Source organism: Pan troglodytes, chromosome 1 (assembly GCF_028858775.2).
Source record: "Pan troglodytes isolate AG18354 chromosome 1, NHGRI_mPanTro3-v2.0_pri, whole genome shotgun sequence".
Lineage (NCBI taxonomy): Eukaryota > Metazoa > Chordata > Mammalia > Primates > Hominidae > Pan > Pan troglodytes.
The window spans coordinates 69,096,619-69,123,899 of record NC_072398.2 but is presented as its reverse complement, the minus strand read 5'-3'; the positions used below and the strand labels follow the sequence as shown (position 1 = coordinate 69,123,899).

Sequence of the window (27,281 nt, the reverse complement as noted above, 5' to 3'; positions counted from 1 at the left end):
TTGGTTCCAAGATAGTGATTACCCGAAATCTTTGCTGTAATTAAGTACAGACCCATTAAGTATAGATTACATATTTAAGTTTTGTTCTTTATACAAGTCAAAGTTCTGAAATACCAACGATTATTCCACTAAGAAAAAGTTAAAATGTTCCATTTGAATTCATATTTTGTAATAATTTATAAAAACCTAAAAGTTAAAAACAATTTTACAGAATGAGAGTGAAAATCTTAGATATAACTTTCTTTGAGTTGATGACTGGATTTCCCATAATCCTTTTACTATTTTTTTAATGTGCTAGTTTTTATATTAAAATATTTTATAAATATGACTTTTGGAGGGGTTACTTTGAAAAAGGTAGCAAACATTTGAGAACTCATTATAGAATATGGCTTCCGATGTCCTAAGCAGTGGATTTTTTTTTCCAACAATGAAAAACTGTTTTTCTGCCAACTTTTTGGTAGTATAAATTAAAAGCATCTTAAAATACTGTATTCTAAAGTGACATTTTAAGTTCGTTTGTTTAAAGACATAATAAATTCATTTTGTTTGCAGTCCAAAAGATGAGTATACCTTGAAAAGTTCTGTCACTCTTGTGCTTGGCCCCCTTTCTGGAGGTTACTTGTGTTAACAATTTGTATATCCTTCCAGAAATAACTTTTGCAAACATAAGCAAATAGGAGTATGTGTGTATTGTGTCTGTGTATTTATTTATTTTCTTCCTCTTTTTATACAGTTATTAGCATACTAAACTCATTTTGCACCTTGATTTTTTATTTTTTATTTTTAAAAAGAAACCTAAGAAGTGCTCTATGGTTCTGCTTTAAAAATTTGAAATGGTGAACACGAATGGTGTTTATATGATTCTTTCTTGTACTATATTTGGTTGTTTGCATATTTTTTTCTTCCTGGTATAAATGCTCATGAAGATAAAGAGCCTATCTTGGTCACCCTTATTTTATCTCAGAACCTAGTACAGTGTCATGGACATAAGTAAGTGCACAGTAAGTTTTTTATTCTATTTAATAAATTTAACCAGTAAGAAAAAAAGTGGACAAAGAAATGGAAATAAAGACTTGGGGACAGAAAGAGAAACTGATGTAGACAGTGAAATCTTCTTAAAGTTAACATATAAGATGCAAATGCAAAGAAAGACTCTCATAGGGATAAATGTTTCCTAAAGAGGAGAGGAGAAAAAGAGGGTTAAATGTTGAGCAGTGGGATTAGGTGATGGTGAAAAGTTGAGAAAGACAGAAATACGTTTGCATAGGACTGCCACACTTCCTTTTTTTTTTTTTTTGGAAGTTTTTACAGTTTATTAATCCTCGTGAAAAATCTGCAGTTATCACAGATAAAGTCATTGCAGAATCTTTACTCCTGTTTTTAGCCTTTGCAGTCCCTCTGACTTTCTTCATTCTGTTCTTGTGTTCCTTTTGCTGTTTCCTTGGGGTCTTTTTTTCTCTCATACAGGCCATGTCTTGAAAGTCTGTGTTTGGTCTCATTTTTCATTGCATAATCCAAGGAATCAGAAATCATGCTGAAGCCATTTATCTTGTCACCAGCAAAATGGGTTCTGAATCCAAATACAAAGATGACATTGGTGTGGCTTTGTACATTTGGGCTAGTTTTCCCCAAGTTTCTGTCTTTGGTACTGTTCCCTTTCCAGGGTGAAGGACATGTACGACTGTTTGTGCTCCCTGAGGTAGTTGATTGGTCATGAACTTCCTAGTACAAATAGTTATTGTGTCATTCATGATGGCAGTCAGTCCTCAGGCAGCCAGGCAGAATCACCACACTTTTTTAATGGCAAACTATATTTTGCAAAACTGAACACTATGTTTATAAATTTTTTCCCTTATGTAGATATAGATGTAATGGTGTGTTCCTTGCCACAAATGTCGGGTGAAATTAAACTTAGGCTATTGTGCCTAATAACTGAATAGATTATTTACTATTAGACATGTAATTAATTTACCAGTATATTTTCTCTTATACTTACAAAGTACTACTACCAGTTTTTTTACTCCAGCCTATTCTTTACATTGATTTAATTGTACAGTTATGTATGGGTTGCTAATTCTTTGATAAGTTGAGCCCATCTTAAGATACAAATCTTTATACTACTTTGGTTATCATCTTTATTCATTATTTTGTTGTTTTTGACAAAACAAAGTTCAGTGTATTTCTTAAAGAATAGTGATAATTTATTTTATTTTATTTTTTGAGACAGAGTCTCAGGCTGGAGTGCAGTGGCACAATCTCAGCTCACTGCAACCTCCACCTCCGGGGTTCAAGTGATTCTCGTGCCTCAGCCTAAAGAGTAGCTGGGATTACAGGCATGCACCACCATGCCTGGCTAATTTTTGTATTTTTGGTAGAGATGGGGTTTCGCCATGTTGGCCAGGCTGGTCTCAAACTCTTGGCCTCAAGTGATCCACTCGCCTCAGCCTCCCAAAGTGCTGGGATTCCAGGTGTAAGCCACCGTGCCCGGCCAAAGAGTAGGGATAAATTTGAAGTGGAAAATCAAATGGTAATTCCTAGGAAATCCCATATGTGTAAGGTTTCTTGAGAAATTGAAAAAGTATGTTTGAAAGACCTGTTTTCCACACTTTGGACACAATTTGTCTGTATAAACGGCAGCTTGCCCATTTGTTCAGTCATAAGCAAAAACAGATAGATGGTAGCAATTATAATGCCTGTCTTCAAAGACAAGAAGAATAAATAATATTGTCTCTCCCTAAATCTGGAGAAGGGTAGTTCATCTCTTTGAAATTCATGATTTATGATCGGTATTCTTTTATCATTTAATTTAGTGCTTCTCCACTTCTAGTCTTTTTGAATGAATGTATATTGCTTTATCTCACTGATGCTTACTTTTCCTAAACAGTATGTGTTAACATACTATGTGGTAGCTAATTATACATTCCTCTTTTAAAAGCTTATAAAAGCTGCTCAGTATCATTAGTTATTAGGGGAGTATGAATCAAAACCACAATGAGATACTACTTTATACCCACTAGGGTGGCTATACAGTAAGTATTGGCAAGGATGTGGAGAAATTAGGACCCCAATACATTGCTGGTGAGAATGCAAAATGGTACAGCTGCTTTAGAAAACAGTTTGGTAGACTTGGCGCGGTGGCTCATGCCTGTAATCCCAGCATTTTGGGAGACCAAGGCGTGTGGATCACTTGAGGTCAGGAGTTTGAGACCAGCCTGGCCAACATGGTGAAACTCCGTCTCTAATAAAAATACAAAAATTATCCGGGAATGGTGGTGTGTGCCTGTAGCACCAGCTGCTTGGGAGGCTGAGGCAGGAAAATTGCTTGAACCTAGGAGGCGGAGGTTGCAGTGAGCTGAGATCTTGCCATTGCACTCCAGCCTGGGTGACACATTGAGACTATATCTCAAAAAATAAAATAAAATGAAATAAAATAAAATAGATAAGATAGATAAGGTAAAATAAATAAAATAAAATTTGGTAGTTCCTCAATAAGTTAAACATAGAGTTACTGTATGACCCAGGAATTCTACTTCTAGATATAATACCCAAGGTAATTTAAAACATGTCTACACAAAAACTTACACAAGAATGTTCATAGCAGCATTGTTAATAATAGCCAAAAAGTAGAAAAAACCCAAATGTCTATCAGCTGATGAATGGATAAAGTATTGGTATAGTCATACAATGGACTATCACTTGGCAATAAAAAGGAATAAAGCCCTGATACATGTTACATGATGGTTGAACCTTGAAAACATTATGCAAAGTGAGATAAAAATAAGACACAAAAGACACATGTTGTATGATTTGGCTTATATGAAAGGTCCAGAATAGGAAAATCCATAAAGATAGAATTAGTAGTTGCCAGGGGATGGAGGGGGTCATATGAGGAGTGACTGCTAATAGGTACAGGGTTTCTTTCAGGGTGATTAAATGCTCTGGAATTAGATAATGACAATAGTTGTGCCATTTTGTGAATATACTATAAACCACTGAATTGTAACACTAAAAGAGTGAATTTTATGTATGTCGATTATATATCACTTTAAAAAGTATAACAAACAAAACTTATAAAGCAACTTTGATAAGAGTATTCTGTGTTACTGGTATGTATTAGGTTTCAACCCTTCAGAGACCAAGATTCGAACACCTGATGGGAAAGTGTGGCAGGAGGCTGAGTTTCAAAACATGAGTAGAGAACTGTATCGAGATTTAGCACTTCACTTTGCAGGTGAGAATAGAGCTTTCTTATGTTTTGAGTATTTTGTCATACATGCTATCTAATTTATAATATTTACACATAAAATTGTCACCAAACTAACAATATTTTCCTTCTCTAACTGCATGGCATGCTGAAGTTGTGGTGGTTTGAGGCATAAGGCTCTCTTAGCCTCTAGACTCAGCTCCAGGGTTAAAATTAGCTTACATGGTTAATGAGACAGAAACTAGGCTATTTTTAAACTGAGGGACTTTCAGAGTTGGGACTGCCTGATTTGAAGGAAACATAGCAGAATTTAGTTGAAGTTTACTTCTGCTTAGGCCTCTGAGATCTTTGAAGTAGTGAGTAATTTGTCAGGCAGCAGGTAAGATACTTACATGAGAGCAAGATACCAAAAGAAAAATAAGTATTACAGGAAGGGAATAAGTTAGGAATTAGAAACAGGAGGAACCCATGGAAGACTGGGAGAGGGTAATAGGAAGGTCATACTAATAATGGTACTACCTACCGAATAGTATGAGCTTGGGCAAGATGCTGAGTGGGCTTTTCTATTTTTTACAGTTGAGGAAATGGAGGCTCAAAGAGTCATTTTCCTAGGGTTGGATAGAGTAATTAAGAATTGAAGCCAAGATTCAAAACCAACTCTGATTCTAAAGTGTGAGGTGTTTGTAGTAAGCCCTCACAAAGCTTCTACTAATACATTTCTGTGGCATTAAGTGTCCGATCCAGTTTTCTTGCTATTATTATACAACACTCTATTCAGAAATTTTTTTCTCATGTGCAAAGGAAGAATAATGTAATAGTTAAGAGCCAAGATTTTGGAATCAGCTTTCAAGGCTTCCAGTTCTGCCTCTGTCAGTTATTAGTTGAGTATACTAGCTATGTTACATAACTTCTCTTTATTGGTTTTTTCGTCTGTAAGATAGGGATAATAACAATATACCTCATAGGAGAGTATCATTATAGACTAGTAGAATATGTCAAAAGACTTTCATATTCTGCCTTCTCTCTTGTTACGGTAGATGAACTATGATGTTCCTAGCTAAGACTAACCCATCTACTTGTGTTTTAGATTCCATTTGCTCTTAAGGATGTTACTTCAGCCCTGTTGCCTTTCTTTTGCATCATCAAGTTTTCCCTCTCTACCAGGTCATGCTCATCAACATACTATGTGATAACATGCTGTTATATCAGTCATTGTAAAAGAACCCCTCTTTTGGCCTTACTTTTCTCCAGCTGCTGCCCTGTTTGTTTCTTGTTTTCAGCAAAACTGCAAAAAGTTGCCTTATGCTCATTGTCTTCAATTTGTCTCCTCTCTTTCTCTTAAATCCTTTCTATAGGTGTTCGTCCCTATTTATCAAGATCATCAGTGACTTCCACATTGCTAAATGCAATATTTAATACTAATTTGTTATGATCTGTCAGCAGCATGATTGATCACTTCTTCTTTGAAATTTTCACTTGACATCTAGAATACTATAAGTATCTGGTTTTCCTCCTAAACCTAATTATTCTTTTTCGGTTGTTTTTTTCCTAATCATCAGGATGCCTTGACCTCAGTCCTCAGAGCTTGGGCAGGCAGACTGGCTGGCTTTCTTTCTTTCTTTCTTTCTTTCCCCTCTCTCTCTTTTTTTAAATTTCTTTTTTTTTCTTAACCTTCTCCCCTTCCTTTTCTTCCCTTTCTTTCATTTTCTCTCTCTCCAATCCCCCTCCCTCTACTCACTCTATTTTTCTTTCTTTTTTTTACAACTTATCTATCTGCACACAGGACAAATTTGTCTAGTCTCAGGGCTTTAAATGTTCCCTGTTGCTAGTGATTCCCAAAGTAATGTCTTTAGCCCACACTTCCCCTCTGAACTCACTTGTATCCAGCTGCTACTTCCATGTCTCCCTTTGGATGTATAATAGATTTCTCAACCTTAATATATCCAAAATGGAACTAACTAAATAAATGTGGTCATGATATACCCCTTAAACCTGCTACTCTGGTAGTGTCTCCATGTCATTTAATTCTATCCCTCTAATTGTTCAGGCCCCCAAATCTTGTCATTCTTGAGTATCACACCCCCGCCTCATATTTTGTATGTAATATTGTCTGAAATATACTTAGAATATAATCACTTTCACCACTTCCATTACCACCACCTAGATCGAGGCCACCATCAGTTTCCTATCTGGATTATTCTGGTAGTCTCCTCACTGGTCTCCCTCTATCTGCTCTTCTTCTAATGAGTCTATTGTCATAACTTGCTAAAAATTAATTTAGATTAATTTTGCTCCTTTGTTCATAATCTCTCAAAACCTTCCATCTCATTCTTGAGTAAAACCTGAAATTCTTACAGTGGCCTAGATGGCCCTGCATGATCTGGCCCTTAGTTATATGTCTCTGACCCTAGTTCCTACTAATCTTCTCTTTTTTCAGTCCACTCACACTGACCTGCTTGCTGGGTTTCTTTTTAGATACTAGGTATGGTCCTGCTTTAAGGCCTTTAGTTATACTTATTTCCACTCTACCCAGAATGCAGAACTCTACACATATTTTAAAGTACATTCATTCAGATCCGTAATTGAGGTTAATTTTTTAAGCTTAACATGTGTAATCAGTTTATTTCTGCAAGTTGGATTTTTAAAAAATTAGTAATAATGTGTATATAAAATACCTTGACATGTTTCACTAGCATCATCATAAAGAGGCCTTAATTTAAGAATATTATATTGAGTATTTCGTAAAGTTTTTATATAGAAATTTCTAAATGAAATAGGAATCTGTGAGAGTGCTCACCTCTGAGATTCTATAAAATGCAATGATCCTGACTTGGAAAGCATTTGTGAAACTAAGTAAATTTCTCAAGAGTTTCTTAGAAGAATAAATAAATAACAAAGGATTGGAACCCAATAGTGGAGTGGTGGTAATCTTCATATATTTTCCAACTCCTTTTTTCCATAAAAGGAGTTGATGTTGGTATTATGTGGGCCATAGAAATAGCCTCAGTGTAGGTTTCTTTCTCCCTACCTGCAGCATATACTTTATACAGATTTTTCCTATGGGCGGAGGATAAGTGAGGGAGTGAAAATCATTGTTATATTTGCTGTAAATATTTCTGCTTTTCAGATGATATTTCTATAAAGGAGAAACCTGCTGAAAAAAGTAAAGAGAAGAAAGTAGTCAAGCCAGTACGAAAAGTCCAAAAAGTAGCACAGTTATCAAGTACAGAATGCAGAACAGGTTAGTTTTCTCAACATGTCCATCCTTTTTTTTTGTTTTTAATTAATGTTTTCATTATACTTTAAATTTTGGGATACATGTGCAGAACGTGCAGGTTTGATACACAGGGTATACATGTGCCATGGTGGTTTGCTGTACCCATTAACCCGTCATCTACATTAGGTATTTTTCCTAATGCTATCCCTCTCCTGCCCCCCAACCCCCAACAAGCCCTGATGTGTGATGTTCCCCTTCCTGTGTCCATGTGTTCTCATTGTTCAACTCCCACTTATGAGTGAGAACATGCAGTGTTTGGTTTTCTGTTCCTGTGTTAGTTTGCTGAGAGAATGATGGTTTCCAGCTTCATCCATTTCCCTGCAAAGGACATGAACTCATCCTTTTTTATGGCTGCATAGTATTCCATGCTATATATGTGTCACATTTTCTTAATCCAGTCAATCATTGATGGGCATTTGGGTGGTTCCAAGTCTTTGCTATTGTGAATGGTGCTGCAATAAACATATGTGTGCATGTGTCTTTATAGTAGAATGATTTACAATCCTTTGGGTATATACCCAATAATGGGATTCCTGAGTCAAATGGTATTTCTGGTTCTAGATTCTTGAGGAATTGCCACACTGTCTTCCACAATGGTTGAACTAATTTATACTCCCACCAACAGTGTAAAGATGTTCCTGTTTCTCCACACTCTCTCCAGCATCTGTTGTTTCCTGACTTTTTAATGATCACCATTCTAACTGGCATGAGATGGTATCTCTTTGTGGTTTTGATTTGCATTTCTCTAATGACCAGTGATGATGAGTTTTTTTTCATGTTTGTTGGCCGCATGTATGTGTTCTTTTGAGAAGTGTCTGTTCATATACTTTGCCCACTTTTTGATGAGGTTGTTTGTTTCTTGTAAATTTGTTTAAGTTCCTTGTAGATTCTGGATGTTAGCCCTTTGTCAGATGGATAGATTGCAAAATTTTTCTCCCATTCTGTAGGTTGCCTGTTCACTTTGGTGATAGTTTCTTTTGCTGTACAGAAGCTCTTCAGTTTAATTAGATCCTATTTGTCAAATTTGGCTTTTGTTGCCAATGCTTTTGGTGTTTTAGTCATGAAGCCTTTGTCCATGCCTATGTCCTGAATGGTATTGCCTAGGTTTTCTTCTAGGGTTTTTATGGTTTTAGGTCTTACGTTTAAGTCTTTAATCCATCTTGAAGTTAAATATTACTGTTACCAAAAGTTCTCATTGTTTGGCACATATAAAAAATTAATACATTTTATGTATCGTGTGTGTGTGTGTGTGTGTGTGTGTGTTAAGGGGTAATTGACATAAACTGCACATATTTAGAATGTATAGTTTGATACATTTTCAAAATTTTATACTTCCACGAAACCATTTGTTCACCATATATGTTCATCAACATCCTGAACACATCTGTCTTCTCTCCAATTTTTTTCTGTGATGATTTTTAATATAAGTTAACCAGATTAAAGGTAATTTTTATGTTGTGAACTTTTCTATACAAGGGGATTGTTTCTGATTGTCACCGAATCCTTTCACTTATTCTCAAAAGAGAATAAATGTTGCACATCAGAACTATGGCGTTCCAACCAGTATTAGTCAGGTGGAACTCTGAATAGATCAAGAATGGAAAAAAGATAATTCTCTAGTTCCATAACATTTTGGCCCTCATCCAGATTGCCCAAATTTATAACTAGCTTTGTTCCTTTGGTAAATGAGCTAATTTTAGTGTGCCTTGGTTTTCTCATATGTAAAATGGGAAAGCAGTAGTATTTATCCCACAGGGTTGTTGTGAGAACTAGGAGTTAATACCCCAAAGCACTCATTATAATGCCTGGCACATGATAAGGACTCAACTGTTAGCTATGACTCCACTGATAATAGTAATGGTTATTTCTGGCTATATTGAAAATGGCTATTTAGAATGTCATATTCTTCTCAGTAAGTAATTTGGGCCAAGAGAATGGAGAAAGTTGGGAACCTGTCACTTTCAATTTGGAGACATTCTAAATTCATTCATTCATTATACAAATATTAATATTTTGAACATTTGCTGTATGTGAGGTACTGTGCTGTACTAAACTTAGACAATACATTGGTAAGCAAGATGCATCTAGCTCCTGCCTTCATGGAGCTTATAGTCTTGTCAGGAAATAGTAGATATGTCATTACAATAAAGTATGATTAGTGCTGCGGTAAGAGGTCACAAGATGTTATGAGACCACCAGGGCAAAACTGATGGGGTACTGGTTTTTGATCAGGCATCTGTTTTTCTAGTCATACACTAATCAGTAGAATGGCAGATAACACATTTTGTGACACCCATTGTTAACTTTAGATGTCATAATAGAGTGACACTTGCTATATACAGATAAAAAAATAAAATGTTACAAAAACATGAGTTATCTGAGCATTAACAATTACATTTTATTTTACTTTATTTTTTGAGACAGAGTCTTGCTCTGTCACTGGTGTACAGTGGCACAATCTTGGCTCACTATAATCTCCGCCTCCTGGATTCAAGTGATTCTTATGCCTCAGCCTCCTGAGTAGCTGGGATTACAGGCATGTGCCACCACGCCCAGCTAATTTTTGTATTTTTAGTAGAAATGGGGTTTTGCCATGTTGGCCAGGATGGTCTTGAACTCCTGGCCTCAAGCGATCCGCCTGCCTTAGCCTCCCAAAGTTTTGGGATTATAGGCGTGAGCCACTCACCCAGGCAATAATTACATTTTTAAAAAGTATTGTGTTTCATGTGGCGTTATGTAATACTGTTGTCAGAAGCATAGTTTGAAATGAAGCAGAGGGACCCCTAAAACTTATGAACACTGATCTTGGATTGTATTTATCCAGTTTTGTGGTAGGCTAATTCTCATGTATGCACTGTGGCAGTGAGCTAGATAGAGAGTCATTAAATATGCTAAAGCTGTATTAATAGTTTATGTAGTGAAATTCCTTTTTTTTAAACCAATGACCGTGTGTAACTGTTCCAGAAAGTTAGAATTTAGAAATAACCACTCAGCATATTCAGATGCCAACATGTATAAATAACTATCCAGTGTATTCATGGTTGCTTTTGATTCAGAAAATCAGGCTGAAATTGAAGAGAAACCTGTTCTCTCATTTTACATAAGAACATCAAGTTTCTTATAAATAGATTGAGCAGTATACGTAAAATCCTTTAAATATTTTAGGTCAACTGTATAAGGTTAATAACAAGGTGCAAAAACATTTCTAAAGTAAACAGCACACATTAAAACTCACCTTTTTATAATTGATGTTTTTATTAAAATGATACTTCCGTTTAAACTTATAAATTAAAGCCCTTTTTAAAGAAACTCTAAATGGAAAGTCTTTTATTATAAATACAATAACATAGCATCACAGAAAGCTGGGAAAATAGAAAACAGATAAAACCACTATCCAGACTTAAATAAAGAACTAGTATTACTTTGTATGTTTCCTTACATTCATTTTAAAATTGTAATAGTAGGTTATGGTAATCACTGTTTACTTAAATTTTTTTGTATATGTAAAATTTCATTGGTTTTTGCATCTTTTCACAGGAACATTTCTGTTGTTTCTTATGAAAATTGTCATTTGTAATGGCCACACAATATTCTAGTAGAAATAGTAACTATTCACCATTCTTCAGTATTTAGTTACTTCCGATACTATAAAAATGATACAGTCAACATTTTCATCTTTTTTTTGTTTCTTTTAGATTATTTATATTGTATAAATTTCTGTTTGTTGGATCATTGATCAAGGGGCATGAATACTGTTGGGGTCCCTGACACATAATCCCATGTTTGCTTTTTTTTTTTTTTTTTAAAGAAACTATACCCACTTATATTTCAGCAAGTAATGTGTAGGCAGAATGATTTTATTATAATTTTACCAGCATTGACTATTAATGTAAAACTGTTACAATAATTTAATTAGGCTTGAAGTGCTACTACATTATTTTCATTGTCATTCTGTTTCTTCCCTCCTTTCTTTTCTTTCTTTCTTTCTTTTTTTTTTCTGAGACAGGATCTCACTCAGTGTCCCAGGCTGGAGCACAGTGGCATGATCATAGCTGACTGCATCCTTGAACTCCTGGGTTCAAGTGATCCTCCCACCTCAGCCTCCTGGGTAGCTGGGACTACAGGCACGCATCACTGTACCCAGCTAATTTTTTTTAATCTTAATTCTTTGTAGAAACAGGGTCCTGCTATGTTTCCCAAGCTGGATTCAAACTCCTGACCCCAAGCATTCCTCCTGCCTCAGCCTCTCAAAGTGCTGGGATTATAGGCATGAGCCACCATGCCCGACCTCTGTTTCTTATATTACTTTGCATTTAAACACTTTTATTCTATGTTTATTTTTTGTAGTTTCTATTTTGTAAACAGTCTTTTTTTTTCATTTCTTTTTAAGTCACTGTCTATTTTGAGATGATTGCTTAATTTTTAATTTCTTACATTCTGAAGCTAGTGGATGAAAATCTTTTTTTCTTCTGGTAAACAGCTGTATTTATTGAAACACTTATTTTTTTGAATTTTTATGATGAGGGCCATTTAAAATGATTATACTTTTTAAATGTTACTGTTTTGTACATAGAAAAGTAGTGTGTACTTTTGGTACATATCTGTAAAATATAATGTGAAAGTCCCTGTAATACCGTCCCCTTCAAAAGTAATCATTGTTAACTCTTTGTTATATGTTTCCTCCAAATTTTTTACATGTTCTTTGATTAAGTCATTTTTTTTAAAGCAAACATATTATTTTATCATGTGCCATGTACTGTGCTAGATATTGGTAAACCAAACACTTGTTGTATGTTAAGACATATTTTTGTTTTGTCAAATTTGCTACCTTAGTTCTTTTTTTGAGATGGAGTCTTGCTCTGTCACCAGGCTGGAGTGCAGTGGGGTGCGATCTCAGCTCACTGGAACCTCTGCTTCCTGGGTTCAAGCGATTCTTGTGTCTCAGCCTCCTTAGTAGCTGGGATTATAGGCACCCTCCACACACCTGGCTAATTTTTTGTATTTTTAGTACAGACAGGGTTTTGCCATGTTGGCCAGGCTGGTTTGTGCCTTAGTTCTTGAGGTTTAGGAATCATTATTTGGTACTTAACTTTCAAAGCATTTTACATTTATTTCAGATGTGTGGGTAAACAAGATATAAACAAATGGTTAACTGACCTGGGGAGGTTAGGGTTTAAAAATATCATTATATTGTAAATCTTTTGACCTTGACAGATGAACATAAGATTAATAATAAAACCTGTATGGTTGAGTAGATACACTTCTTACAATTAAAATTTAAGTTTTAATTTCAGTGCCATGTATTTTTTTAGGTAGTAGTCATCTTATAAGTACATCTTCTTGGCGAGATGGACAAAAATTAGTAAAGAAGATTCTGGGACCTGCTCCCAGAATGGAGCCAAAAGAGCAAAGAACAGCATCAAGTGACAGAGGTGGAAGAGAAAGAACTGCTAAATCTGGTAAGTAGCTATAATTAAAATAGTTGAGAAAACAATTAAAAATTGCTAGTAAGTACTTAGAGAAGGAAAAAGTACTCTTAAGAATGTGTTAGGACTTTGCTTTATAATTTTGAATGTAGCTCAAAAAAGAAAAAAATGTTCTATTGGGCTTGGTTATGGATAATATCTGCATATAGGTGTTATGTTCATCTTTATGAAAAATTTTGTTTATGTTGTGTTAATTACATTTAGCTGTCATTGTGAATATGAAAGCATTATTGTAATGAAATCATATTAGACTTTTAGGGACCTTAGAGAGAATCAAGTCCAACCTGGTTCATCCCAACATATTCAAGCAAACACGGACAAACATTCACAAGGTTGGATTTTTTTTATTTGACAGATTAGGAAACAGGCTCTGAAAGAGAAGTGATTTTTCCCAAGGGTTATGTAGTCAGTGGGTGTCAGATTTGGTGGCAGAACTGTTTAGTTTGACCCTCAAGTCCACTGTTTTTCTCCTATCAAAGTTTCTTGAGTGAGTGCTATTTCAAATAACTACTTTTTTCATGAACAGTAATTTTGGGATGTGAAATATAAATACTCATATGCCAGTTTTTCTTTTCAGCAGCCAAATTTGTTTCAATTTAATTTGAATTTCTGGAATGGATTCAGTAAGATGCAGTTGCAACTATAATTTGGCATATAGAAGTCAATGTACATATACAATACTTTGTATTTGGGCCTCTTCACTTTTATCTAGCTTGTAAATACGCTCATGTGTATTCCCAGTCTAAAGCCATGTTACCAGATAATTTGATGATAAAATGATTTTTTTTCTGTATATTTAAGTTTTTCCATCCTTCACTGGAGAGTTGTAGAGGCTTAACATTTATTCAACAAATAGTTACTGAGTGCCCACTACATAGCAGGCACTGCTGTAATCTCTAGGGCTTCAGAATAAGCAAAATAGACCCAAATCCCTGGCTCTGTAGAAGAAGCATTCTAGTAAAAGGAATCATTATATTCTTCATATGTTTCTTGCTAAACTTTGCACATTTTCTCTGGAAATAGAGTAAAATACACAAAATTTTAAAAATATTTGAGCATTTGTTATACAGATGTTTAAAAATGTGAATGTGATCAGATGAGAGACTAATTCTGATCTTTTCCTTATATCAACAGGAAATATAAAGTTTCAGAAATCCTTTGATAAACTTACCTGAACATGGTGCCATTTCATGTAATTATGAAATGGGTCAGTGTTGTAGAATTTTCAGGAAAACTAATATTTTCAGTGCCATTATTATTTGGCATATGCAGTCTGGTCTTTGCAAAGCTTTAAAAATATATTTTTTATGATTATTAAGGCATTTCCATTTCCTTGCTTCTCATTGGGATGCCTTCCACTAAAAAGATTGTTGACTTTTTTAACAGCCTTTTGAGGGGTTGTGGAGAGAGAGAAATAGTAACACTAAATATGTATATAAGAGAGAAATCGAAATGCTAAATATTCATAACAACCATAAGAGCTATCTTTTTTGTCCAGAAATATTTCAAACTGTATTTAAAAACAAACCAAGGAAATATAGTTTTTCAGAAGATTGAGATTCTTCTTTTACTGCTAAAAAGGGAGGCTTTTCTTTCCTTTTATAATTTTCTTCAGAAGACTGAAAGATATTTGAATTTGAGTTTAAGTAAGATAAAATGAAATTCTCTAATTTTCTTGTTAATGCAGTTAAATCTTAGGAATGAGTATAGAATTTCGGTATATCACTAACAGTTCATACTTTGCAGGGGGTCACATTGGAAGAGCAGAATCTGTTCCCAGGTTGGACGTTTTACATAGACATCTTCAACGAAACTCAGAACGTTCGAGAAGTAAATCTCGGTCTGAAAATAATATAAAGAAACTAGCTTCATCTCTTCCAGATAATAAGCAGGAGGAAAATACTGCCTTAAATAAGGACTTTTTACCTATTGAAATTCGTGGCATTCTTGATGACCTACAGCTGGATTCTACAGCTCACACTGCAAAGCAAGATACTGTAGAGTTACAGAACCAGAAGTCATCAGCACCAGTACATGCTCCTAGGAGTCACAGCCCAGTAAAAAGAAAACCTGACAAAATAACAGCTAATGAAGATCCCCCTGTTATTTCCAAAAGGCGCCACTATGACACAGATGAGGTACGACAGTACATTGTTAGGCAGCAGGAGGAAAGGAAGAGAAAGCAAAATGAAGAGAAGAAGGCTCAAAAGGAGGCTACAGAACAGAAAAACAAACGATTACAAGAGCTCTACCGGAAGCAGAAGGAAGCCTTTACTAAAGTAAAAAATGTCCCTCCTTCTGAGCCATCAGCAACTAGGCGACTACAGGAAACTTACTCCAAATTGCTACTAGAAAAGACCTTGCTTGAAGAGCCATCTCATCAACATGTTACGCAGGAAACACAGGTAATAGTAGTGACATATACAAAGGAGAGTCATTCATGGTTAGGAAATGCTTATTTGCTATACTATTTAAAAATTACCCATCATTCCCAGTATGCTCAGATAATACTTATAATAATCATGGCCTTCATGAAATATATTAAATATGAGGAGTAATGTGATAAATGTGATGGAAAATAAAAGCTGAATTAAGAATTTCCTACAGTGATTGTTACTGATTTATTTTCCTCTCATCATTGCTATTAGTTACATCCCTGCATAGTTTTCATTGTAGTACTGAACAAGTACAGTTGACCTTTGAACGATGTGGGGGTTGGGGTGCCAACCCCTTTGCAGTTGAAAATCCACATATAACTTTTGATTCTCCAAAAACTAAACTACTAATAGCCAGCTGTTGACTGGAAGCCTTATAACATAATATTGATTAACACATATTTTATATGTTGTCTATATTATACACTGTATTCTTGCAATGAAATATGCTAAAGAAAATATTATTAAGAAAATCATAAGGAAGAGAAAATATATTGACTATTCATTAAGTGGAAGTGGGTCATCAAGGTCTTTATCCTCGTCATCTTCATGTTGAGTAGGCTGAGAGGAGGAGGAAGAGGAAGAGTTGGTGTTGCTGTCTCAAGGGTGGCAGAGGCAAAAAGGTAGAGATGGAAGGGGAGGCAGGAGGTGTGCACCACCATGCCTAGGAAATTATTTATTTATTTATTTATTTATTTATTTATTTTTGAGACGGAGTCTCCCTGTTGCCCAGGCTGGAGTGCAGTGGCGCGATCTCGGCTCACTGCAGGCTCCGCCCCCCGGGGTTCACGCCATTCTCCTACCTCAGCCTCCTGAGTAGCTGGGACTACAGGCGCCCGCTACCTCGCCCGGCTAATTTTTTTGGATTTTTATTAGAGACGGGGTTTTACTGTGTTAGCCAGGATGGTCTCGATCTCCTGACCTCCTGATCCGCCCGCCTCGGCCTCCCAAAGTGCTGGGATTACAGGCGTGAGCCACCGCGCCTGGCCGGAAATTGTTTATTTTTTGTAGAGACAGGGTCGCACTGTGTTGCCCACACTGGTCTTGAACACCTGGACTCAAGTGATCCTCCCACTTCGGCCTCTCAAAGTGCCTGGCTCCCCGTTGGATTTTAGATGGTGTTTTGCTATTAGTAATGTTTGTTTTTAAGACAAAATAAATTTTAATTGGTTTTATTTGACAAAAAAAAACCCACTACATTTTATGATCTTTGTAGAGCTGAGGTGACTTAATGTTTAACTTAGGTGCTACCTGAATATATCTTTGTGACAGAACTCATATAAATTTGATGTCCTTTTCTCCTAGGCCAAACCAGGGTATCAGCCATCTGGAGAATCTGACAAAGAAAACAAAGTACAGGAACGTCCCCCAAGTGCATCTTCCAGTAGTGACATGTCTCTCTCAGAACCTCCACAGCCTCTTGCAAGGTAAAAAGGGAAGAATGAAAGATGATTAAGATTCTTTTCATGAAATTTAGTGGAGTGGTCTATGTTCAGAGAATTTTGTTGACCTTTGTGAACAAGAGGGCAGAGAGGTTTATTTACAAATTGGTTCATATCTTCTGAAATTTAGGCATAGTGCACATCTGTACTTACTGTATACCCTAGGCTAATTGTTCAAATTTTACCTTTTAATGTAAATGTCAGTTTCTTTTACAGTTGGAAGCACTCTTGCCTTCTGTGAACTAAACACACAATAAAAGTGTGTTGGATGAATGAATGATGGTGAAATTTTAAAGTGTTTTTGGTTAATAATTTTCGAACGGGTTTTTGTGTCTACTGCTATTTAAAATTTCTTATGTGTAAGAACAATTTAGCCATTGTACTTTCAAGAGCTACCTTTGGATATGCTTGTGGACACATTAATAAGGACTAGGAAGGGATCTGATTTGATTTCAGATAGTCAACAGACTATTTTACCTTAAAATACTTTTTTGCTCTAATATATTGTTTGCAATAAAGTAAACAAAAAAACTGTGAGTTTGGAAGTAAAGGTGATGTTTAGGTTATGTGGTTATAAATTATACTTTGTAATAATAACCATTTTGGAAAGGGAAAGATTTTGAAACTCTTTGAGAACACGTAAATAGAAATCAAAATCACTATCCAATTTTGGGTTATGTTTTTTTTTTTTTTTTTTTTGGAGACAGGGTTTCACTCTCTTGCCCAGATTGGAGTGCAGTGGCACAGTCTTGGTTCACTGCAACCTCCGCCTCCCAGACTCAAGCTATTCTCTTGCCTCAACTTCCCACGTAGCTGGGATTACAGGCATGTGCCACTACCACCTGGCTAATTTTTGTATTTTTAGTAGAGACTTTGTTTCACCATCTTGGCCAGGCTGGTCTTAAACTCCTGACCTCAAGTGATCCACCCACCTCAGCCTCCCAAAGTGCTGGGATTACAGGCATGAGCCACCGAGCCTGGCCCATATGGTCCTTTTTTTACCCCATTGTCCCTAGAATAATACTGTCAATAAAAATAGCTAACATTTATTAATGTTTCTTAGGTTCCAGGCAATGATCTAAGTACTTTGCATATATTATTTTACTTAATCCTTGTAATTCCTTGAGTTAGGTACTGTTGTTATTCCTGTTTTACAGAAGAGGTAATTGAGGCCTAGAGAGCTTTCTCAAAGGTCAAAACATTAATGATAGAGATAGGTTTTAATTTAGCCAGTGTGACTCTAGAAGCCTGTGCTTTAACTACTCTACATACTACTCCCCAAAAGTGAAATGTTTCATATGATTTGCTTAAGGTTCTAAATACATTTCAAACTTTAAGTATAAATAAACTTAACATTTTTGTTTTGAATTTGAATGCTTTTATTTATTTACTTATTTTTCTAAGTGTCGTCTCTGGAGAGGATTGAATGCTTTTAGATGGGTGATACTCTCTAGTTCATCTCAGTCCTATTGTTGTCAGACATACCCTGCTATATTAATGTCTTCAATTTTTGTCTTTCTCTGAATTTCCTTCTAATTCTAAACAAGTTATCCAATATTAAAAGCAAACCAAACACAAACAAATCTAGTGTTAGACCATACTACCTTGTACCAGTTTCTCACTTTTCTTTTAATATCCAACTTCTTTGACTCCTGATGTCTAACTTATTGTGTCCACTTTCTTGCTACCCAGCTTCTGAGCTCCCCCATTCCCGTTAATAGTTTTAGCATAACTTTATGTTTAAAAGCATGTTACTTTTTGCTTAAAATTTGGCATTTCTTTTCCTTACTCTTTATAGCATATTGTGTTAACTACCTGGAAAACTCCAGGTTTCATATCTCACCTTGAAAACTGAAGATCCAGCTTAACAAACACTTTCCTTGGCTAGCAGAGTTCTTTGCTGCTTCATCTATACCCCACTGAACTTTTTAAATCTTTGTTTTAGTATTTGTGATGTCTTATTTTAGCTGTTTGTCAACCCTGCTAGATCTTGAGATCTTAAAGTGTAAGGATTAAGCCTTTTTATTTGTTTTTAATTTGGAGACAGGGTCTTGCTTTTTCACACAGGCTAGAGTGCAGTGGCACGATCATAGCTTACTGCAGTCTCAACCTCTTGGACTCAAGTGATCCTCCCACCTCAGCCTCCTAAGTAGCTGTGACTATAGGCATGCACCACCACGCCTGGCTAATTTTTATTTTGTTTTTTATTTTTTTGGAGATGAGGAGCTTGCTATGTTGCCCAGGCTGGTCTTGAACTTCTGGCCTCAAGTGATTGATTCTTCTGCCTCAGCCTCCCAAGTAGCTAGGATTACAGGTGTGAGCTACCATGCCCAGCTCAGGATTAACTGAATTAAGTATATTCATTTTTGTCTCCTGTTTCTCTACCATCAACATATCACCTGCTATAAAATTGGCATTCTAAATACTTGAATTTAAAGCTCTTGGATTTTTTATTCATCAATATCTTTTATATTATAACTTCCCTTGTATTCCTATTACTACCAGCTTAGTTTAGGCCCCAATAGCCTCACACTTTGCATTTGTAATAGCCTATATTCTAAGGCATAGAATCTGTGCTCTAGTCTTTCTTCCTTCATTCTAATGACATGCTTTTCAACTTCTTATTACCCTGGTTACCCCCCTTCAGATGACTTATTTTAACCCAATTGCAGAAGTTTACATTTATCCATATTAGTTTGGTTTACGATTGCAGCCTATAAAAATAAATTCATCTCATAATTTGGTCATTTGTTGGGTCAGCCATGCCTCCCAGCTTTCTGTCATCTGCAAGTTTGATAAGCATATCTTTGTGTCATCATCCTGAAATAACGGACAAGACCAAGGACAAAGCCTCATGTTCATCTTCTCTTTCTTTCTTTCTTTTTTTTTTTTTCTGAGACAGTCTTACTGTGTCTTCCAGCTGGAGTGCAGTGGCACGATCTCGGCCCAGTGCGTCCTCCACCTCTCGGGTTCAAGCGATACTTGTGCCTTAACCTCCCAAGTAGCTGGGACTACAGGCACATGCCACCATGCCCACCTAATTTTTTGGTATTTGTAGTAGAGATGAGTTTCGCCATTTTGCCCAGGCTGATCTCAAACTCTTGGCCTCAAGTCATCCGCCTGCTTTGGCCTCCCAAAGTGCTGGGATTACAGGCATCAGCCACTGTTCCTGGCCTGTTCCTCTAAGGGTCTTCTTAATAGTTGACATCATCCTGTAATCTCTCTGTAGTATCCCTTAATATAGAGGAAGTCTATGGTCTGGAAATATAGGTAAATACACATAATGTTGTTTAGGACATCTTTATTCTGTTTCTAGACTTAATGGATACCCTACCCTGTATATTTGTATTTATAGTTGCATATTTATAGTTGGCACTGATAGTTTTGCATTTGATTGTTTCACATTCATTAATTTTTTACAAGTATTAATAGGTTATAATAACCTCCCTATTTAGCATGTACATTGTTAAACATAAGTGTTCAGCATATAGTAAATATTTGTTGATTAGAATAATCTATATCATGTCTACATTAATATTTAGCAATTTTAAGCATTTCTCTTTTATGTAATGTTATTTTAAAAATTATAATCAGTATTGTAAGGAATTCTGTTTATAGAATTTTAAAGATCTTATTGCCTTTTTAATAGTTTTTTAAAAATATGGCATCTTAGTTGAAAAAAGCAGCTTGCAAAACAGTATATATGGTAAAATCCCATTTTTGTACAAACAATACCACCAAAACATAATGTACAAATAGAAAAATGTTTGGAAGGATATAATTCTAAATGAAATATTAACAGTGCCTCTTTTTTATTGTTTTGCTGAGTGATCTTTATCTTTTTTTGTATTTTTTATCTGTCCTTTTTTTGTTGCAGTGCATCCTCATTACTCTTATAATCAGATAAAAAAAAAACTTTTTAAAAATGGTGGTTTAGTTAACTAACATATTGTGACTTTCATTTCCAGAAAAGACTTGATGGAATCTACATGGATGCAGCCTGAAAGATTGAGCCCACAAGTTCACCATTCTCAACCACAGCCTTTTGCTGGAACAGCTGGAAGTTTACTCTCCCATCTCTTGAGTTTAGAGCATGTAGGAATTTTGCATAAGGATTTTGAATCTATTTTACCAACCAGGAAGAATCATAATATGGCTTCAAGGCCATTAACTTTTACACCTCAACCATATGTGACCTCACCGGCTGCTTATACAGATGCCTTGTTAAAACCTAGTGCCAGCCAATATAAGAGTAAACTGGATCGTATTGAAGCCTTGAAAGCAACAGCTGCTTCTTTGTCCAGCAGAATTGAAAGTGAAGCCAAGAAATTAGCTGGGGCCAGCATTAACTATGGGTCAGCATGGAACACTGAGTATGATGTGCAGCAGGCACCTCAAGAAGATGGACCTTGGACCAAGGCTGTAACTCCACCTGTGAAAGATGATAATGAAGATGTTTTCTCTGCCAGAATTCAGAAGATGCTGGGAAGCTGTGTATCTCATGCAACTTTTGATGATGATCTTCCTGGTGTAGGCAATCTTAGTGAATTTAAAAAGCTTCCTGAGATGATAAGACCACAGAGTGCCATATCAAGCTTTAGAGTGAGATCCCCTGGTCCCAAACCAGAAGGGCTACTGGCACAGTTATGTAAAAGGCAGACTGACTCTTCTAGCTCTGATATGCAAGCCTGTTCTCAAGACAAAGCCAAAATATCTCTTGGTTCCAGCATAGATTCAGTCAGTGAAGGGCCTCTTCTTAGTGAGGGGAGTCTCTCTGAAGAAGAGGGAGACCAGGATGGACAGCCCCTTTTGAAAGTAGCAGAAATTTTAAAAGAAAAGGAATTTTGTCCTGGAGAAAGAAATAGTTATGAACCCATCAAAGAGTTTCAGAAAGAAGCTGAAAAATTCTTGCCACTTTTTGGGCACATAGGTGGTACACAAAGCAAAGGACCATGGGAAGAATTGGCAAAGGGAAGTCCACATAGCGTCATTAATATTTTTACAAAATCCTATCAGTTATATGGAAAAGGTGAGAAAAATAAATATAGCTTGTACTGTTTGTATATTAAGATGAATTATTTTATAATTTCTGTATGAGATATGTACTTTAGTACACATTTTTCGTTGAGTGGATAATGGAGACTTATTATTGTCCATATTAGTCATCTTCTAAATTTCCTGCAAGCCTTAAGTAAGAGTATTAGTAATTTAATCTTTAAAATTTCATTTTAAAATTGTTATTATCATAAAATAATAGTGAGACTGGTAGCTTTAGAAATTTTTATCTAGTTCAGAGAAATTCATAGATGATGTTCAGGATTGGATATATATCACGTATATACTACATTTTCTGTGACCATAGTTATGTACTTCAGTAGAAACTAAGTATAAACCAGGCGCGGTGGCTCATGCCTATAATCCCAGGACTTTCAGAGTCCAAGGCGGGCGGATCACTTGAGGTTAGGAGTTCAAGACCAGCCTGGCCAACATGGTGAAACCCCACCATTACTAAAAATACAAAAAATATTTAGCTGAGTGTGGTGGCATGCACCTGTAATCCCAGCTACTTGGGAGGCTGAGGCACGAGAATCACTTGAACCTGGTAGGCGGAGGTTGCAGTGAGCTGAGATCATGCCACTGCACTCCAGCTTGGGCGACAGAGCGAGACTCCTTCTCAAAAAAAAAAGAAAAGAAACTAAGTATGTTTCTTAACACAGTGATGATTTGTGAATTCTTGGGAATATAGCAATCAAGAATTGAGAGGGATAACTGTAGTAACATTTCTAATATGAAAACAACTCTATTACTGTTTGTTAAAACTAATTTGAATAGCAATCAGACTTTAAACAATAATGTAGCTATATATTTGATTCCTAAAACAGTAACTTCTAAAGTTCCCTTCTTATACCTGAAATCCTGCAACACAGTTTTCTTTTCTATGATAGACTCAATTCCTTCAAGTCCCTTTCTCTATCCTTCCTGCTATATATGGAATCTGCCCGTTTTATACTAACATTATCTTAGAATTTCCGGATTGGAAATTTCCCCTCTATATAGTGAATGGATTTCATCTGTTCCTCTTATGCTCAACTGGGTATCACATCGCTTTTTCCTAGAATTCATATTTAGGTATTTCTTAATGGTCTTGTATAGACCTTCATATGCTATTGCTTTCTTTTGTTTAGCCACATTTCTATTAGTGGTAATTTTAAATTTGTTTTGATTTGAAAGTTATTTTGATTTCTTTTGATGAAAGTAAAATGCTTAAATCAACATCATTTTTTAATAAGAAAATTGTTTCTTCTTAAATTCTATTAAATTTTCATTAAGATTTTATAGTTAAACTGAAATATTTAGAGATGAAATGAGAATGAAATGTTATCTGGAATTTGCTTTAAAATAGTCTGGGGGGTGGGAGATGAAGGTAGTAGGAGGTTTATTTGAAACTAGATTGGTGATGTATTGGTCATTGTTGAAGCGGGATGATGAATACTTTGGTTTCATTATACTAGTCTCCCTGTTTTCTGTATGTTTTAAAATTTTCCTAATTAAAAGCTTTAAAAAAGTATCATTGGATATAAAGGTAAATAGAAAAGAGGCACTATTAAAGGAAACTAAAATGTCCCTAAGCCCATATTGCTAATCTCCATGTATGGGATGCTTTTCTTACAGTTTCTTGATTTTCGTTTTTAACCATGTTTCAATTATTACTTTTGTCAGGGTTTGAAGACAAGTTGGACAGAGGAACATCAACATCACGGCCTTTGAATGCCACCGCAACTCCTCTAAGTGGTGTTTCATATGAAGATGATTTTGTCTCCTCTCCAGGGACTGGGACTTTGACAGAAAAAAAATCAACTCTTGAACCTCAGTAAGATATATTGGCAATATGGAATAAACTCTGAAGAGTGAGAAAAATGTACAAATGAGAACTCTGGTCTGAATATTAGCCAAGTTTTGCTCGTTTAAAAATACATATAGAGGCTGCACATCATAGTGGAGATCCAGAGCATGGGCTCTGGATCCAGACTGCCTTTGTTTAAATCCAGGCTCTCCTGGTTATTGGTTGTTTGTATTTATACATATTACTTAGCCTTCCTATGCTTCTGCTTCCTTCTCTGTAAAATGGGGACATTAATAGTACCTGCCTGCCTCATAGAGTTGTTATGAGTATTAAATGAAATATAGGGAGGCTGAGGCACGAAAATCGCTTGAACCTGGGAGGTGGAAGTTGCAGTGAGCCGAGATTGCACCACTGCACTCCAGCCTGGGTGACAAAGCTGACCCTATCTCAAAAAAAGAAAGAAAAAAAAATCACTTACTTAGAACAGGGCCTGGCACATAGTAAGCAGAGTATAGGTTATGAAATCAGTCCATGAATTCCTAGTACAGTATTGGAGTATTGGGAAATTATTCCATGCCATACTAACATAAAAAGCTTAAGAAATGGTTTTCTGTGATAGAATTGAGGAAGATCAGATAGATACATGACTCCATGGTTCCAAGTAATAAGTAATTTTCTTTATAATCAAGAAAACATTGAAAAATTTGCAAAGCTTTGAAAAACAATAATTATAATGATTGTAACATCTGATAATTATTGGGCACTTAGTGTGCAAGACACTGAAAGGACTGAGGGACTTTACCTGTATTAACTCATTTTTATGATAGCCTGATGTGGAAAGTATCACTGTTATCATTTCTGTTTTGGACAGCAAACTGAAGCAGAGGTTAAATTACTTGTACATAGTCACATAGTAAGTGAATCAGACTTCGTTGGAGAGAATTTTCTCCCTATATTTAGCTGCCATAAAAATTTATCTGTAATTATTCATATTTAATATCTTTTTCAAATATTACAAATTGTAATTCATGTAAAATTATTAGGTAATCTTATACAAATTAAATCTAAATAGATTAATAGGAATAAGTATAAAAATTATATGAGAAAAAGCATAGTTTTAAGTTTTGAGCTCTAAGGAAAATATGAAATTTTTAAATAAAAACTTTCAAAGATTTATGGTGACATTTAATATCACCAATCAATGTGATTTGATGCATTTTATTTCCAGGTAGAGGTAGAACATATTAAGTTATTGTTCTCCATAAGAATATAAGAGGAGAAATAGTTATAATATATAAATTATAAATTTGAATAGAAATTGAGGCCATATTTTCCAGTATTCAACATTATACATTTTTCTCTAAATATTAGTTTTTATTGGTTTCACTTACCTTTGATTTTTCTTAGTAATAAATTGAACCATAGGGAACAATCCAGGCTTATGGTGGTTAAAAAATAATAATAAAGTGTTAAGCCATCTTTGATTGTAGTTATAGTCTCCTAGTGATTACATAGATTTTTAAGTATCTTTAATTTAGCTGTGTTGTAAGACTTTTCTTTCTGGAACTACTATTATTTATTCTTTGACAGTAGCACTTTAAGCCCTCAGGAGGACCATTCTAACAGAAAGTCTGCCTATGATCCTTCCTCTGTGGATGTTACCTCCCAGCATTCATCAGGAGCCCAGTCTGCTGCATCGTCTCGTTCATCTACTTCTTCTAAAGGAAAGAAAGGAAAAAAGGAAAAGACAGAATGTAAGTGGAATTCCACATGGTAACTTTTTCTCTTACCAATGATTTTGTTGTAGTAATCTAAAGTTATGATTTGATCCCATAAGAAGTTAGAAGAATTTCTTATGGTAATGTAATTAGCTTTCATATTTATTTATCATTATAATAATACCTTTTGATATATAACATCATGAATCTTTTCCTTAATACAAAAGGAATACATTTGCAATGATAAAAAATTAAAAATTAGAAATAAACACTCTTCAAAGAAAGACAAATTTCCTTTGAGACTTCTGTTCAGAGATTAACTACTATTAACATTTTTGATGTATACATAAAATTATACACACACATGACTTTATTTATTTACTTTTTTTTTTTTTTGAGACGGAGTCTCACTCTGTCGCCCAGGCTGGAGTGCAGTGGCGCGATCTTGGCTCACTGCAAGCTCCGCCTCCCAGGTTCACGCCATTCTCCTGCCTCAGCCTCCCGAGTAGCTGGGACTACAGGCGCCCGCCACCGCACCCAGCTAATTTTTTGTATTTTTAGTAGAGACGGGGTTTCACCATGTTAGCCAGGATGGTCTCGATCTCCTGACCTCGTGATCCACCCGCCTTGGCCTCCCAAAGTGCTGGGACACATGACTTTATTTTAAAAACAAATGTAAATAATTGCTTTGCAGTTGGTTTTTAAAAAAAACTTTATAGTATATACATCTCTGAGTATCATTAAATATAATACCCAAATGTCCTTATCTATAAAATAGAGATAATAATAGATATGGTAATTTTTAAGCTGATATGAAATTAAGGGAGATAATGTATACATTCCGGTACCTAGCACTGTAGCTGACTCATTGGCATTCAGTAAATATTTTTGAGTGATTGAGATGCCCTTCAATGTCCTCATTTCTACTCTTGGCTTAAATTTGCTCCATAGGCCTATGGAGATGGATAATCACTGTACAAAGTGATTAGGCAAAGGCTTTGTAAACTCACAGGATGGTGTCTAGCTAGGGGAATGATTTTGCTTCCAAAAATGTTTTTTCTGGAAGCTGGAAGCTGTCATTCTCAGCAGACTAACACAGGAACAGAAAACCAAACACCGCGTGTTCTCACTCATAAGTGGGAGTTGAACAATGCGAACACATGGACACGGGGAGGGGATCATCACACACTGGGACCTGTCGGGGGGTTAGGGGTAAGGGAAGGGAGAGCATCAGGACAAATACCTAATGCATGCGGGGCTTACAACCTAGATGATGGGTTGATAGGTGTAGCAAACCACCATGGCGCATATATACCTCTGTAACAAACCTGCATGTTCTGCACATGTATCCCAGAACTTAAAGTAAAATAAAAAATACATAAAATAAATCCTACTCATTGAGCTAAAAGTCTTCAGGGGGTGGAAGGAACAGGAATAGGAGGAAGACATCAATGAATATAGAAACCTATATTTAAAAGTAAATCTCCTCTAGTTCTTTCTCTTAGAGATAACGGATGTTAACATTTAAACCAGCCTGGCCAATATGGTGAAACACCGTCTCTAAAAATACAAAAATTAGCCAGGCATGTTGGTGGGTGCCTATAATCCCAGCTACTCGGGAGGCTGAGGCAGGAGAATCGCTTGAACCCAGGAGGCAGAGGTTGCAGTGAGCCGAGACTGCGCCATTGCACTCCAGTCTGGGTGACAGAGTGAGACTCGTCTCAAAAAAAAAAAAAGTATCTATTTTATTTATTTCACTTTATCTTATTTATTTTGCTGAGACGAGGGCCTCACTTTGTTGCCCAGGCTGGTCTCGAACTCCTGGGCTCAAGCAATCCTTTTGCCTCCGCCTCCCAAAATGTTGGAATTGTAGGC

The 27,281-nt window shown here is 35.8% G+C and overlaps 1 protein-coding gene and 1 pseudogene across 16 annotated transcripts in view; one reads left to right on the top strand and one right to left on the bottom strand.

Annotated features, from left to right (window-relative positions):
• CEP350 (centrosomal protein 350) overlaps positions 1-27,281 on the top strand; it is a 159,586-nt gene that overhangs the window by 44,211 nt on the left and 88,094 nt on the right. For 7 of the 16 annotated variants that reach the window (XM_009439208.5, XM_054656351.2, XM_514032.7 and 4 more), the window contains exons 7-14: positions 4,118-4,231; positions 7,332-7,445; positions 12,794-12,940; positions 14,714-15,372; positions 16,708-16,829; positions 20,813-21,873; positions 23,565-23,715; positions 25,279-25,442. In XM_009439208.5, coding sequence (XP_009437483.1) covers positions 4,118-4,231; positions 7,332-7,445; positions 12,794-12,940; positions 14,714-15,372; positions 16,708-16,829; positions 20,813-21,873; positions 23,565-23,715; positions 25,279-25,442 — 2,532 coding nt within the window. The remainder of the gene's footprint in view (positions 1-4,117; positions 4,232-7,331; positions 7,446-12,793; positions 12,941-14,713; positions 15,373-16,707; positions 16,830-20,812; positions 21,874-23,564; positions 23,716-25,278; positions 25,443-27,281) is intronic. The other 9 variants (XM_054656347.2, XM_054656353.2, XM_009439219.4 and 6 more) reach the window with 5 other exon arrangements.
• Positions 140-1,751, bottom strand: LOC104004086 (small ribosomal subunit protein eS24-like; annotated as a pseudogene).